The sequence below is a fragment of the Spermophilus citellus genome, assembly GCF_964194105.1.
Source record: "Spermophilus citellus genome assembly, chromosome: 4".
NCBI classification, from domain to species: domain Eukaryota; kingdom Metazoa; phylum Chordata; class Mammalia; order Rodentia; family Sciuridae; genus Spermophilus; species Spermophilus citellus.
Window position 1 is genome coordinate 3,927,528 of NC_138185.1, and position 16,175 is coordinate 3,943,702.

At 38.5% G+C, this 16,175-nt stretch overlaps 1 protein-coding gene across 4 annotated transcripts in view; it reads left to right on the forward strand.

Annotated features, from left to right (window-relative positions):
- The first annotated feature begins 1,950 nt into the window (after positions 1–1,950).
- The window catches only part of STK4 (serine/threonine kinase 4), a 153,011-nt gene continuing 138,786 nt past the window's right edge, over positions 1,951–16,175 (forward strand). For all 4 annotated transcript variants that reach the window (XM_081290378.1, XM_081290379.1, XM_081290381.1 and 1 more), the window contains exons 1-3: positions 1,951–2,067; positions 7,669–7,749; positions 13,796–13,924. In XM_081290378.1, the coding sequence (XP_081146504.1) occupies positions 2,033–2,067; positions 7,669–7,749; positions 13,796–13,924 (245 nt within the window). In that variant the 5' untranslated portion in view covers positions 1,951–2,032. The remainder of the gene's footprint in view (positions 2,068–7,668; positions 7,750–13,795; positions 13,925–16,175) is intronic.

The following is a 16,175-nucleotide window of genomic DNA, read 5'->3' on the forward strand; positions in this document are numbered from 1 at the left end:
AGAAATGTGAGAAATAAATTTATCATTTATAAGCTTCTCATTTATGGTATTTTGTTAACAGTAGCCCAAACAGAGCAAGACAACCTGAGTTGAGAATTATTCAGAATTGTAAATTGACAAATTATGATGATATTTACACTTTCATCCCCCAAATTGTTTTCAGCCTTTTAATTGTTTTGTTTTTTGGTATTGAGGATTGGACCAGAGGTGCTCTACCACAGAGCTACATCCCATCTCCAGTCATTTTAAAAAATATTTTTATTTTTAAAATTTTTTTTAGTTGTAGATGAACACAATACCTTTATTTATTTTTTTATTGTGGTGCTGGGGATCGAACCCAGTTGTCTCATGTGTGATAGGGAAGTGCTCTACCACTGAGCCACAACCCCAGCCACAAAACATTTTTATTTTGGAGAGTGTCACTAAGGGTCTCACTAAGTTGTTGAGGCTGGCTTTGAATTTGTGATCCTCCTATCTCTGCCTCCTGAGTAGCGGTAATTACAGATGTGCACTACCACACTGAGCAGCCTCATGGTTTTGAATCAACATATAAAAGTATTGGCTGAGCCTGGATTGTGCAAATAAAGACATATCCTAATTCTAACACATTTTTACTTGCCAATATTCTCTCAATCAAGGAAGGCAGAGATAACTGTTTAAAGAAAATACCAGTTAATAGTGGGAAAAAGTGTTTAAATGAAACAAATTCTACAAATAATTGTCCAATAACACCTGTATATATTAGCCCACTAAGACTACAGTTACATGCCTATTCCTTCCCTAGTAGAGCTGCATACATAATGTGGCCTTGATGAAATGGTTAACTCTGAGTTGAAAATCTGTCAGCTGCCACTGTAATCCCAGTGACTTGGGAGACCAAGGCAGGAAGGTCACAAGTTTGAGGATACCCTGGGCAATTTAGGGAGATTTTGTCTCAAACTAAAAAGGATTCGAGACGTAATTTAGTGGTAGAGCACCCCCCACTTCAATCCCCAGAATGGGAGGGGAAGTCGCCTGCTAAAAAGTCACAACCCAAAGATATGTCAGCTGATAAATAAAAAAGACACGCAAAAATGTATGCAATGGAATAAACATACTGTGCTTGACTGAGGTTTGCTATTTAGATTTAAATAAAATTTAAAATTCGTTTTTTCATTCACATTAATCAGATAAGACTAGTGGCTACCATTTTGGACAGCACATATACAGAACATTTTCATTACTGCAGAAATATTTACTGGGCACTACTGGGCTGAATCTGTGGAAAGAGGCCATCACATCAGTCCATCACAGAAAAATCCTAGGAAGAGAACAGAGGAGGGATGTTTTCCATTGTATATCAGCTGAGGCTAGAGTTCAACTAGTGAAGAAGTAGAAGACTACAAATACCTCCAAGGATACTTGGAGCAGCGACTCTCTAAAATGTGTAGAACTCGGCCTGTTAGGAACCTACAGTTTTGCTGGGTGTGGCGGCCCTGCCAGTAATGCCAGCTACTTGGAAGGCTGAGGCAGGAGGGTCACAAGGAGACAGCCTGCGCAATTTTGCGAGAACCTCTCCCAGAAGAACTGAGGAGGTAGCTCAACGGTAGAGGACCCCTGGGTCCAGTACCGTTGCCCGGCTCAAAAAAAAAAAAAATCAACAGTCCTTATGGAGTCTGTGCTTCGCTAGAAACCGCAGTATCTGCTTCTGAAAAATGGGGAAACTCTGAAGCAGAGATGGGTTCCCAGCCCGGGGAATCCACAGATCTTCGGAGAAGCGTGACGCACCCACACTGCTGCCTGCACACACCGGGGCCCACTGAGCACTCCGCCGCTAGGAGTCTCCGCGGCTCACCCGGGCCAGCACCACGTGACGCACTCCCGCACCACGTGATCCAGAAGCAATTCCCCGCGGCTCCGCCCAGCCCGCGAGCCTCACGCCGCTTCCGGTAGAGGCAGAAAGCGGAAGTGTGGGAGGGTCTGCGGGGCGGGCTCGGGGAGGTCCGGGGGAGGATGGAGCAGTGAGCGGGGCTGGGCCGCTGCCGGCAGCGCCATGGAGACTGTGCAACTGAGGAACCCGCCGCGCCGGTGAGGGGCCACTGAATGAGAGGACGGGCTTGGGGCGAGAGAGGGAAAGGCGGGAACTGGCTGAGGGGAGACACCTGTGAGGAAGCCCCGGGAGAGGGGAGGACCTGCGGCCGGGCGACTTGGCTGATGGGGCACCTGCCGAGGGAGGGGGACGTCTGGCGGGTGAAGGTCCCACAAAGCTGCTGAGCTCGTTAAACGCGGGCTGGTGTGAGGAGGCGCTCGCGTTCGGGGTCCTGTCCCGAGGAACGTGGCGGCAAGTTGGGCAGACACCTGCCGAGGCCCGGGGCCCCCGGCCCCAGGGCAAGGCTCTCGCCCAGGGAGCGCCGAGGCTGGGGGCTGCCGAGGCTGGCTGAGGGGCGTGTAAGTGACGCGGGGGGAAAGCGATGGACGTTTTAAGGGTCCTCAGTGCCACCTGAGGGGGGCGTGCAGTCGCGGGCAGGCGTTGCGCGGAAGAGCCGTGCCGCGGAGGCCGAAATTGCGCGAAAACCAGGTCGAGGTTCTAGCCGCGGAGAAGTTGATGGAGGATAGCATTTAGGAGGGTGTTCTTGGTGGTGTGCCCACTGAGGGATGCTGGTGGCGTCTTTTACTGATGCCCGGGGTGCCTTCCTACTTTCCTCCACACCCTTCTCAGCCCCTCCAAACCCAACTTTGGGAGGTAGATAAGGAAATAAGATCTTTTCAGGCTGGGCAAGCTGGGGTCCCCTGAGTTAAGACACATGGACCCGGCGACCATTAGTTCCAGATCCCAGTGGTACCCGGAATAGTTTTGGGTTAAGATCAGGGAGGTGGTTGATCTTGGAAAGTCTGAACTCCGGCGTGGGTTGCAGTTGTATCGTGGATTCCTGCTGTGGACTCCCGGGTCTTCTTGCCACCCGGCCACATCTGGAGAAAAGGAGGGAGCACACACTGAGGTGCAGTGTCATTAAGTTCTGTTTCACGGAGAAGACTTCTGACTTCCTGCAGCAGAAAGAGTACCAAAGTAGGAAGTGTTGAGTGTGTGGGAGTGCCAGCCAGCAGAGGTGCAGGGAAGGGATGGACAGCCTGGGCAGCACTCTTGGGGGGTTGTTTGAAGTGCACAAACATTGCAGAAGGCAAATAGCTTATTGAGGCGGGCTCATGATTCACCAAGCATAGTGTGTCAAGACTGTAATCACCGTAATCATTACACCCATAGACACAGGGTGCCAGGCGCTGTTCTTCAGTGTCTCCTTCTTGAACCGTGTGAAACTTCGATTTGACCCTTGTGAACCGTAAAAATGGTGGTTCATTAAGGTTCAATTTATTAACTCACTGGATTCTCACAACAGCCGAAATAGGTGGATATGCCTATGTCTGTATTTTACAGGTGGTGGAACTGAGGCAAAGAGAGGCTTGTGATTTGCTGGAGTAGAAAGAGGCAGAGTTAAGATTTTAATGTCCAGGTGGTCTGGTCCAAAGTCCCGGTTCTTAACTGTCTCACTGTTTTGCCTTTCTGGAAATACCTGGTTTCACAGTTATTGTGTATGTTAGAGTATATTTGATATAGCATAGCATCATAATGATCCAATTACACTGTTTTTTCCCCCTTGAAATGCATTTACTCTTTCTCCTTGGTTTCTTTCTCCAAGGCCTTCATTTAATTGAAAAGAAGATTAGGAATCCAAGTGTTGTTTCTCTCTCTTTGCCTCATGTTGTGTAATACTGGGCAAAGAGTAAACCTTTTTGTTTTTTGACATGCTCATTCATTATTTACCCCATCAACCATTACTGGGGATTGAACACAGAGATAAACACTTGCTAGGCAAGTGCTCTACCACTGAGCTATGATCCCAGCCCTTTTTATTTTATTTTTTTATTTTGAGACAGAGTATTGCTAAGTTGCTCACACTGGCCTCAAACTTGGAATCCTTCTGCCTCAGTCTCCAGAGTAGCTGGGATTATAGCATTCACCATCATACCCAATTCATTCCTAGATCTTTTGAATGAAAAAAAAAAAAGTGTAGTAAAAGTGCAGGAAAAGAGCTTTGCAGGAATGAATTAATGACTGGTGTTCTCTTGCTCATTATAACTAGTAGACTGCTTAATTTGTGCAGGTGAATTTTACCATCATTTATATTAGTTTGTTAGGAATGCCATAACAAAGTATCATACCTGGGTGATTTAAACAATAGAAATTTATTTTCTCATAGTTCTAGAGGCTGCAAGTCAAAAATAAGGTGTGATGGCAGAATTATTTTGTAGTCTCTCTTTGGTTTATAGATGACTGATTTCACAAAGTCTTTCCTTTGTACCTGTGTTCTCAGAAGGACACCAATCATATTGGATTAGGGTCCACCCATATGACCTCATTTTGCCTTAATTACTTCTTTTAAGGTCCTACGCCCAAAATACAGTATCATTTTGAGGTACTGGGAATTAGGACTTCAACATATGTATTGGGGTAAGGGAAAATACATTTAATGTCATTCTCATTAAAAATTTTTTATTTATCTATAAGTATACCTAGATAAAATGAAGCTTTCAGGAGTTCTGAGATGGAAGAAAGAGGTTTGAGAAATAGCCAGACTTCTGAGTAAACATTTCATAAAAATCATTATTTTGCTTGGAAAGATACAGATGTTGGCATGCATTTCCAATAGTCCCAATGCAGGAAATGCTCTTTGTGTTCATGAGTTTGACATTTGTGTCTGACCAAGTGAATGATGATAGATTGGTGTCTTACATGAGACTCAGTGATTATAAAAAGTGAGCTACCACTTACTGGAAGACATAGAGTGCATTCCTGGGATGCCAGCCATCCTTGTAACTGTCTGACTTTGGAGAAGAGCATCCTCCAGTATTTGGTTCATGGATTTTGTATTGATCAGGCTTGTTGGTTATGAGCAAGTCCTGAAACTGTTTATGACCTGAGGAAGTCTAGCTGAGAGAGCTGCATCTGCAGTATCAGGCTGTTTTGGTATTAGTACCCCATGCCATGAAGACTCATTGTGTAAAATATCACTGTGAGTCACTTATCAAAAGATTTTCCATAGAAATTTTATTTGTGGATGATCTAGTGGTTTTTTTTTTTTTCGGTATTGGGGATTGAACTCAGGGGCACTCAACCTCTGAGCTACATTCCCAGTCTGTTTTTGTATTTTATTTAGAGACAGGATATCAACTGAGTTGCTTAGGATCTTGCCAAGTTGCTGAGGCTGGCTTTGAACTTGTGATCCTCCTGCCTAGGCCTCCTGAGCTACTGGGATTACGGGGCACACCCAGTGATAATCTAGTAATACTTTTTAGGTGAAATTCTGTTTTATTTTGATAACTCACAAAGATGGCTGATGAAAGTATGATTCCCATCTTTACATTTGTTGATCCATTTAACAGACATTTTTTGACCATCTTTTGGTTACTGGGTAACAGAGATATAAAGCTCCTTTAAGATCATGTTGTTTTAAATAATCCCAGATCAAAAACAAAAACCCACTTAGATTGTTTTAAACAAGTATCTGAGCAGTCATATAAAGTTTGTCTACCAAAGTATTATCAGAGCCTTGCAATTGTCTCTCATGCCAGTGACAGTTTCCTTTGTTATTTTGTGGTCTGTGTAGCATAGTTGAAACAGTGAGTTTTGTTTTTTGTAAACCACAAGAGTCAACACTTCAAAGAAACACATTTGATCTTTCTTTATATAAACTGTTTATAAAACTTTATACTTGATGAATAAAGTATTGTCCACTAGTTTTTTTCAATGCTGGATATTGAACCCAGGGCTTTATATTCCAAGGTAAACCCTCTGCTCAGCTCTTGTTATTTTATTTTGAGTCAGAGTCTTACTTGGTTGCTCAGGCTGGCTTTGGATTTGCAATCCTGCCTCAGCCCTCCAAGTAGTTGGGATTACAGGCATGCACCAGCATGCCTAGCCCCTATCCACTTTTATGTAGTTGTAATTAACCAAAAACCCTGGCATATGATATTTTCATTCTTATTTCTAAATTCATAGAAATTTCAGTTCTGATGTAAATTGAAGAGGAGTTTCACTTCAGTCTTTTGTTTTGAAGCTGGGAGTTTTTATGATGTCATTGGAATTTAATTTGGGGATCTTTTGATTCCCGATTCCCCTAAAAGGTCAGTGTGTTAATTGTGTTTTATTGATCTTCGGGTTAAGACAAGCTAAGGAAATGACTTTAAGTAGTTAGTTCTCCATTTCTCTATTACATAGAGTTCTTGATATATAGAGTGTGTATTATATATAGTCCTTTATAAGTATAAAATTCTGTGCAATTGCTCTCTTGAGGTCAGTGTTTATTGGTAGATATATTTGATGTGGTCAGATTTGTTTTTTAATCTTCTGATTTTCCTATTTTCTCTATGAAAGTATATATTTGTGAATGTGTGTGTGTGTGTGTGTGTATTTTTAAATTCAGGTCTTTTCTTGTAAGAATTGGTATTGTATAGCCAGCTAGTTTAAACCTGTTTCTTTATAAGAAATCTCCAGTGTAACTACTTCCATATTTTACCATTTCCTTAGCTCTCTTTTCTTTGTTGTCCTTTGTAATTTCAGGAAGCCATTGTGTAGACATTGTGCTAACACACACACACACACACACACACACACACACACAGAGATATTCCTTAGAAGCTCTTTCTTTAAGCCTCTTAATAATTTTTGGAGATCATAGTTTTAAAAATATATTGACTTGTGTGCTGGGGTTGTGGCTCTGTGGTAGAGTGCTTGCCTAGCACATGTGAGGCACTGGGTTCAATCCTTAGCACCACATAAAAAATAAAGTTTTTTTTTAAAAAAGCTAACTTCCTTTAAAAAATATATTGACTTGTTAACTTTTATGTGTGTTATGATTGTCTAGTATAGTTGATGAAATTTGAACTGTCTGGAGATGGTGAGCAGCTATGTATCTTTGATTTTGAGGACTAGTCTAAGTACATAGCTATATGTGGGAGGGTCTTTGTGATGCTGAAACTCCCACTGCCAAGATCTTTTTCACTTTTACTCAAGTCTAAATGTATACTTTTCATTTTCTGTTTCTGTGATACCTATAAACTTATGTGTTTCGACAAGATAACCAAAACCTTGCTAATAAAATGCTCAGATCTCCTGTTTTCCTTGGCTACTAGTCCAATTCATATTTCAGTACATAATTAACCTTATATTAAACATCTTTTCTGAAGAGATGACTATGTCACTTTATGGACTTTCAAGATTTAAATGGATTCTAAGGATTTAGTTTTTGCTTGAATCCACTGTAGCATTTTAGCCACATGGCAGTTCATTTTCTATTTAAATTTTCCAACAGTGGGGATCTAGTGTCTTAGGGCAGTCAACGCCATTGTAAGACAACTTTTATTGTTAGAAGATTCTTCTATATATTGAATTGAAGTCTGAATCGTGGTAACTCCTCACCTTCTGGTCCTGATTTTGCTTGTTACGTGACCTATAACTAGTTTATTTCTCCCACAGAATAGTCCTTCAATGTCCCTTAAAAGTTTCTTAGCTTGCCTTTGTTGTTATTTAAAGACATTCCTAGGATACTAATTGTGAAATGAGTGGTTCATTTTATGGTTTAGTTGTTAGGAAGTAAAATGCATCTCATGTTTTATATTATTTTCTTTTCACAGGCAGCTGAAAAAGTTGGATGAGGATAGTTTAACCAAACAACCAGAGGAAGTATTTGATGTCCTAGAGAAACTTGGAGAAGGGTGAGTATGGAGAAAATATAGGTAAAGCAGTGGGTCACAGTATTTTTCCTGCCCCAGCACTTGAAGGATGTGAACCTTTCTCATGAAAATAATTCTTAAATCCAAGGAAAAGAAAAAAATGTTGACTATCATCATGAGTCTAGGTGGGGTGGGTAGTACATTTACCCTTGGAACACCCTTCTTCACTTTACACTAATCACCATTATAAAAAGATGTCTTAATAATTCCCAGTCTTTAGTATCAAGGATATCTTTTTTTTTTTCTTCCAGAATCTGGGGTTTGTATTATTTTTACCTAGTTAACAGCACTAATTAGATTAAAATTTATTAGAAGTTTTAAAAATCTGACATATATGATTATTTGCTGCTAATGGTTTCTGATTGATATGCAAAAATGTGGTTTCAGTAAAACCAACAAAATTCAGTGTTTTAGTTATTACAGATTTGGGAAATATAATAAATAACTCAAAGATGGTCATTACCTTTACACCTTCCTAGGGAATTCATAATCCTAGTTTGGGAACCAATGGACTTTTTGGAATACAGACTTGTGAACGAGTTTATAAAATATTGCTGAAATTATATTTAGTAATAGACAGTGGCTATTATTGACGTTTATGATACAGAAAGGGTTACATTACACTTTTAAAAATGCCTTCACATACCCTTTTAATTTAATCCTGATTATTTATATCTTCCGTAATGACAAAGACATTAAAATATTAGGAGCACCTTTTCTTAATGTTTGTTAACTTTTGAATAGATAGTAAATTCATATGATTCAAAATTCAAGAAGTATAAAAAGGTATACAATAAAAAAACTTCCTTCTATTGCTCTCAGCCACCGAGAAGCACCCATTATAGCAATTTCTTATGTATTTTTAAAGATAACTTATGCACATGTGTGGGAGAATTTTTTTCCTTTTTATTTGTGCATTATAATTATACCTAACAGTGGGATTTGTTATAATATATTCATATATGCACACAATAAGACAGTATTATTTGATCAGTTTCATTCCCCAGTACCACCCTTTCCCTCCACTTTCTCCCCCTGATCCCCTTCTATTATACTGGTCTCCCTTCTTTTTTTTTTTTTTTTATTTGTTCTAATTAGTTATACATGACAGTAGAATGAATTTTGACACATTGTGCACAAATGGAGCACAACTTCTCATTTCTTTGGCTGTACGTGGTACAGAGTCATACTAGTAGTGTAATCATACATATGTTGGGTAATAATGTCTGTCTCATTCTACCATTCGTCCCCAGGTTTTGTCCCAGGCTTGAGGTTTTGTCTTCTAGGAGGTCTAGTCTGTTGGTGATACTTTCCATTGAAATTTTAATTTGGTTTATTGGTTCATTTCAAGGATTTTTGCTTGATTCCTTTTTATAATCTCTGCCTTTTTATTGAAGCAATCTTTTACTTCCTGTATTTTCTTTCTTGTACCATCCTTTATTTCGAAGATCATCCTAACTATGTGTCTTCTACTCTGTTGTCTGTGAATTATATTGTTGGAACATCTTGGTTTGTTTGAGGTGCTTTGTTCCCTTGTTTTTTCATGCTGTTTGTGTGTCTTCCCATCTCATACGGTTCTGAGGCAGTACAGTTTCTACTCTGTAAGTCTTATAGTGTCCCTGAAGGCTTCCAGACCTCACCTTTAAGGAGGAAGACCAATATTAACAGTATCCAGTGCAAACAATATACACCTTTAAACCAAATAGCTCCTATAAAGGCATCTAGAGTTTTGTCATAATAAACAGAAGTGATGTGTTCAATTATTGTCTACAATATGAACAGTAAGTTTGCTAAAAGGGTTTACTATTTCTAGTGATGGACAATGAAGGAACAAAAGTAAGGTAAGATGTGATGTTTATGAGGGAGAAGAAGAGAAGATAGAGGTAAAAATTTATAGTAAGAGGAGGAAGGAATTAATAGAGTTTGGCTGTTAGTATGAGAGAAGTGAGAAAGAGAATCCACAGAGACAGGATAGGTGAGAGAAAAAATATATACAGATTTTTTTTAAAAAGTAAAAATATAAGGATACACAACAAAAATGTAATATACTATTCAGACATCTCATTGTTCAATAAATTGATGTATGAAAAATATTTGGATTCAAAGATGGTAGAGATGTGAGAGAGAGGGGTAAAACAAACAAACAAACAAAAAAAAGCAAAGTCTTGATGGAAAATTGAATGATAGTTTTCATTGGCTTTCAGAAATTTTCTCAGCTTTCCTTCTCTGCTGATAGGTGGGGTTGTCTAAAGTTTGATGGTAGCTCCAGTCTGGTTTGTGTTGGACAAGTTGGGGGGGTGAGCCGACAGAAAGGTGCTATCAAGCCTTCTTCCAGTCTTCCCACCATTGTAGCCAGCCCCTTCCATCCCCATGTGCACTTCAGGACTCACTGATCTGGAGAGAGCCCAGTTTTCTCCAACCTGTGCTACCCCTGGGGAACTTTTTCTATTCTCTGGCATTCCATAGGCTTGCTAGACCCAGACTGGCCCACACAAACCCAGTGCAATGTGAGGGACCTGGGCTTCAGATTCCATAGGCTCTGCCTTGCTGCAGTCCCAGGATCTCAGTGCTGTTTTAACTGGCAGAGAGACCACCAGGGTTGCACTTACACAAGGGAGTGGCCTTGCAAAGAGGCAGCCAGATGGTGACTGCTAGTACACCCAGGAGAAAGACTTTAGGTGCACCAGACAAATAAGACTTGTACGTGGTTAGGTTGGCCTTAGATACTGTATTACTTCCATTTGATTTTGCCTTGTGTGACTTGTATGAAACTCCTGCTTCACCATCTTTGTTTTCTGCCAGTTAAACATTCATTAAGTCATTAGTTTGGTTATTGTAAAGAATCAGATCTTATAAGGAGCTTGCCTTTAAGTGAGCATGATTTCTGAAGTCTTCTAACTTTTCTTTCTCTCTTTTTCTTGGTACTGGGGATTGAACCCTGGGGTGCTTAACCACTGAGCCACATCCCTGGCCTTTTTTGTTATTTTGAGACAGGGTCTTGCTAAGTTGGTTAGGGCCTGGCTAAATTGCTGAGGCTGGCTTTGAACTCCTGATCTTCCTGCCTCAGCCTCCAAAGTGGCTGGGATTACAGGGCCTGGCTCTTACATTTCTTCAGATTATTGTAAATGCAATAAGTGGAATCATGAATGTTAATTGTTCATATGAGCTATTGGAATTTTGTTTGCCATCAGTATAGGGGGCTAGGCCCAGGTACTTGGGGGCTAAGGTAGAAGGATCCCAAGATTGAGTCCCATGCTACTTAAGAAGTCCATGTCTCAAAATAAAATTTAAAAAGGGCTGGGGAGTAGCTCAGAGATAGAACACTCCTGAATTCAATCTCCAGTACTGAGGAAAGAAAGAAACAAAGAAGAAAGAAAAAAGATAGCACAAAGGGGAGGTCTGGAGATTGTTCTGGTCATGATTGCCAAGTGAGTGCATGCAGAGATCTCTCCATTTCTAATACTTTTAAAATATTGAAATTAATTCTCTTAAATATTTAATTCTTTATTATAAAATCATTTAAATAAATATATCTTCTATAATCAATATACATAGAACCAGGGATAGAAAAGAAATCTGTACTGACTTTTCTGCTTCCTGGTTGCCATATCCTGAGCTGTTCTTAGCCATACTCTTCCACCTTGATGTTCTGCCTTGTCTTTGGCTCAGAGCTTGAAGTCAGCTGACCAGGAACTGAATCTCTGAAACTCTGAATCCCAGATTTTTTTGGTACTAGGAGCACTTAACCACTGAGCTACCTCCTACCCTTTTTATTTTTTGAGACAGTGTCTTGCCAAGTTGCTTAGGGCCTCACTAAGTTGTTGAGGCTGGCCTTAACCTGTGATCCTCCTGCCTCAGCCTTCTGAATCCAAGTGTGTGCCACCACACCCGGCTCCAAATAAACTTTTTTTCCTCTTAAAAAAAAAAAAAGAAATGAAGAGGCTAGGGTTGTCGCTCAGTGGTCGAGTGCTTGCCTCGCATGTGTGAGGCACTGGGTTCGATCCTCAGCACCACATAAAATAAATAAATAAATAAATAAATAAATAAATAAATAAAACAGATATCGTGTCCATCTACAACTAAAAACAATTTAAAAAAAGAAATGAAAAGAAGAATTCTGCATCCAGCCAAATTACTATTTCTGAATAAAGCTCAAATATATTTTCAGATATATTGGATCTAGTGTATCAAGAATACCTATGGATGGGACTAACAGAATATTTAGTTAATAGTGGGTAACCTATAAAGACATTTAATAACTAAACAATAAATTTAGGGGTAAGAGATTCCTGAAATGATTAATTGACCCAATAATGGTTTGGTGTTTGGACAATTACAATCTGAATGTGGTTGTGTTTGTTTCAAGCATCATCCTTACATGACAATAGCTAAAACAAGAAGGGAAGGGGCAGGTGGAAATGGGCCTTCTTGTGTGCTTTTTACTTACCTGGAAAGAAAACCTTTACCAGATACCTTCAGCAGAATTCTAGTCAAATGTCATTGGCTAGAAGTCGGTCATATGCTTGCTTCTGGTTCAGTGACTGACATAAGGGAAAAGGAATATTGTGACTGGCTTGGCTAGTGTGATTTATCCTTTGGGACCAAGAACATTGCCATCCTAACAAATCAAGGTTTGTTTTAGCAAGGAGGAAGAGGCAGAGGTTGGGTCTTCTACACAGGTCAACAGTGACCTTTCTGTAGTGAAAGGGTACTTGATGCCTTGTTTAAGCATCATCATATTAGTTTAAAAATATATATATGTGTGTGTGTGTGTATTTATATGTATATACACACACATATATTTAGTTGTAGATGGACACAGTACCTTTATTTCATTTATTTATCTTTATGTGGTGCTGAGGATCGAACCCAGTGCCTCACACATGTGAGATGAGCGCTCTTCCACTAAGCCACAACCCCAGCCCCCTCATATTAGTTTTGTAAATACAAGAATTCTGATAGAATTTTTTTATGTGCTCAGCATAGATTTTTTTCAAAAATTTATGTTACTTTGACATTGAAATTATTCTTGAGCATCTTTTTGGCAGCTTGAATGTTCTGCTAGATTGACATATTAGGTAGCACTGTTGTTTTGATTTTTTTTTCCCTTTTTTTAACCCAACCAAGATGTTATGTGTGTTTGGGAAAGATGAAGGACAGTTTACTCATTATTTTTTCACTGAGACCCTCCCTGGATTCCAATGAAAAATCTATGTAAGATGATGATGGTATCTCATTGACCATCATAACTAGCTTTATATTATTATAGTTTTACACATGAGAAAATTGAAGCACAACAAAACTAATAATGTGTTTATAAGTAATAGCTAATCTGTAGTGGTGATTTAGATTCTAAGTCAAATCTTAAAGCTTCCAAATTGAATTAATATGTAAGCTATTTTAATAATAAGCTCTTAAGGAAAGATGGAATGAGGTGAAGTACGTGCAGTATTCATTTGATACTAATATTAACTTATATAATATTTTAAGCACTATTGCAAGTAAGGGAAATAAGGACAGAGAACTTATGGTACCCATAGTGAATGTAAGGAAACAAATACTTTGATATTGTATTCCAATGTAGGTGTGGAGAGAAAACTAACATGGTATTCAGATGCCTCGGTTCAAATCCTGAACCAATCACTTATTTATTACTTGTGTAACCTTGGACAAATTATGTGATCTCTCTAAACCTGTTCACCTTTACTTGTAATGTAGGAATAATCACCTCTTACTCATTTTTTTTTTAAATAAGGATACACTGAAATATGCACAGTTTCTAGGAAACATCAGGCATACAGTTCATGGAGGCTATTATTATTTCATAATTCATAAATTTAGACGTGAAATTTTTAAGGAGTCATTTTTTTCCCCAAAGTACTTTAGCTATGTCAATTTTGCAAACGTAGCTAAGTATGTATGTATTAGACACTTAGATAAATAGAATTGTAAGTTGGTTGTATTGTGCCACTTCTTATCTCTTGGCTTTCCTTTGATTTTGTGAATATTTTCCTTCCCCCAATTATAGGTCCTATGGCAGCGTATACAAAGCTATCCACAAAGAGACTGGTCAGATTGTTGCTATTAAACAAGTTCCTGTGGAGTCAGACCTGCAGGAGATTATCAAAGAAATTTCTATAATGCAGCAATGTGACAGGTAAAGTTACATGGAGCTCCTTTGGAGAGAATATGGTTTGGAATTTGCTGTGATTATATTTAGAATATGACACCTAAAGATTCCTTTACTTAGATATTTTTGTAGAAGAGAGAGGTCAGTAAGGTCATGTGCATGTTCTTTTTTAGAAAGAAATATGATGAAAAAGCTTTGTTTTCCTTGCTAAATTATTTTTTCTGTTTTTGCATTTGTTTTTCCTCCTTCAGTGAGCCCTGAAACCAGGAAGAAGAGGCAGAAGGTGGTGCTGGCTTTTTCTGGTTTTGTTTTGATAATGATCTCTTTTTATTTCCTATAAGAGAGTGTTTCTACAGAGACAGCTAAGACAAGATAATTCAGATGATTTTTAGCTCTAGAAACCTTCGACTATTAGATTTGCCTATAAAAAAAGAATACTTATTTATGTATTACTATTCCTTACTTCATATTTAGAAATTTTTTTCAAGCTGAGAGTAGTTAAGTATTTTAATTTTGAGGAACTAAGATTTGCCAAATGTTGTAAGCAGGAAGTCAGGCTAAAAGGCAACCGCAGAAAAGCACGTGGTTTGCACTGAAATTCCGTGACAACATGGTTTCGTTGCTGTGATGGAGCAGGCTTCCCCAGCACTGTTTAGATTAGAGAGAAATATAAAGTTAAGGGCAGTCCTAGCTCCAGGGAGTTGGAAATAGGGGTCGAAAATGTTTTGAACTTGAGGTTACATTCATTCTTTATGGTCAGATCAGCTTGGTATCTCCTATTTTTAAAAAATTTTCTTATTTTAAAAATGGCTGCAATTTTATAACTTATTTTAAAAAAATTCTTATTTTATTATTAGTTGTAGATGGACACAATACCTTTATTTATTTATTTATTTTTATGTGGTGCTGAGGATTGAACCCAGTGCTTCATACACGTGAGGCAGGCATTTACCACCACATCCCCAGCCCAGTACCTCCTATTTTTTAAAGCTTCAACCTTAGACTTTGAAATTTCTCTTTTTTCTTCCCCCCTTTCTTTTTTTCCTGTTTTTGTTGTTACCATCTACTCGATAAACCTCCATATTTCTTGATTGGATTGGCCAGATTCAGTTAGCTGCTTTTCTTTTACTCCTTTATGAGATCCATTATGGGAACTCTTTCCATTTGGCAAATTGAGACTTTGTCCAAATAGGATATGGAAATGTTCCTAATTATTGAGATGTTTTGAATATCCTATTCTGTAAGCACTATAAGGAATACAGAGACTGAGCACAATCCTGGGAGTTTATAGACTGATTGGGCAGGTGAGCATATATGTGTGCAGGGAAATCTATTCAGCAGTATAAAACTGTATAGAACATATTGCAATAGAAGGTACCTCATAGAGGCAGTAAATGCTACAGGAGTTGAAGGAAGGGGAGAGTACAAGTGGGGATCTGAACCTTAGAGATCTGGTCACCCATTTCTTCTTAATATTCTTTGTGTGTGTGTGTGTGTGTGTGTGTGTGTGTGTGTGTGTGTTTTCCCTCCTGTCCTTGTTGACATATTTCCCAAGGATGAAGGAGCATTTGAAATTCTAAGAGTTAATGAAGCCAAGTTAGTTTTGTCATCTTTGGGTTTTCTTCAACTTTATTTGGCCCTAAAAACAATCTAGTCAGTTAGAGGTAGCTATCAGAAGGCAGATTGTTAAGTATTGATATGTGTATCCATGTGTCTTTTTGAAGTTTTATTGTACTTACTCTTTTGTAGCCTTTATTTATTTATTTTTAGAAAATAGGGTATCTTCTTATGTTATCAAATATTCCTCTAGAACATTCTTCATGAATTCATGATGTTCATTGTATAGATATATCATTATTTATTAAATTTATTAAATAAATTCTCTAATGTTGAATGGACTTTTTAAATTTTTTATTATTTATTTGCTTTAATTAGTTATACATGACAGTGGAATGTGTTTATGCATTTTGACATATATAAAAGGGGTATAATTTCTCATTTTTCTGATTGTACATGTTGTAGAATCACATTAGTGATGCAGTCATATATGTACATTTAAATGGTACCTAAATTTTTACTTTTATTAACAGTTCTGTGTTGGTAACTATTTCTTTTTGAATGTATATTTCTTTTCTGAGGATAAATTGTAAACCTAGAAATGCTTGTTAAAGTACCCACCATTTTTTGTACTTGTGTTATTTATTACCTTTTGGAAAACCTAGCCCATGTTATATTCTTAATCAGGAGAGTGCTTATTTTAGCCTTAACTAGAAATAAT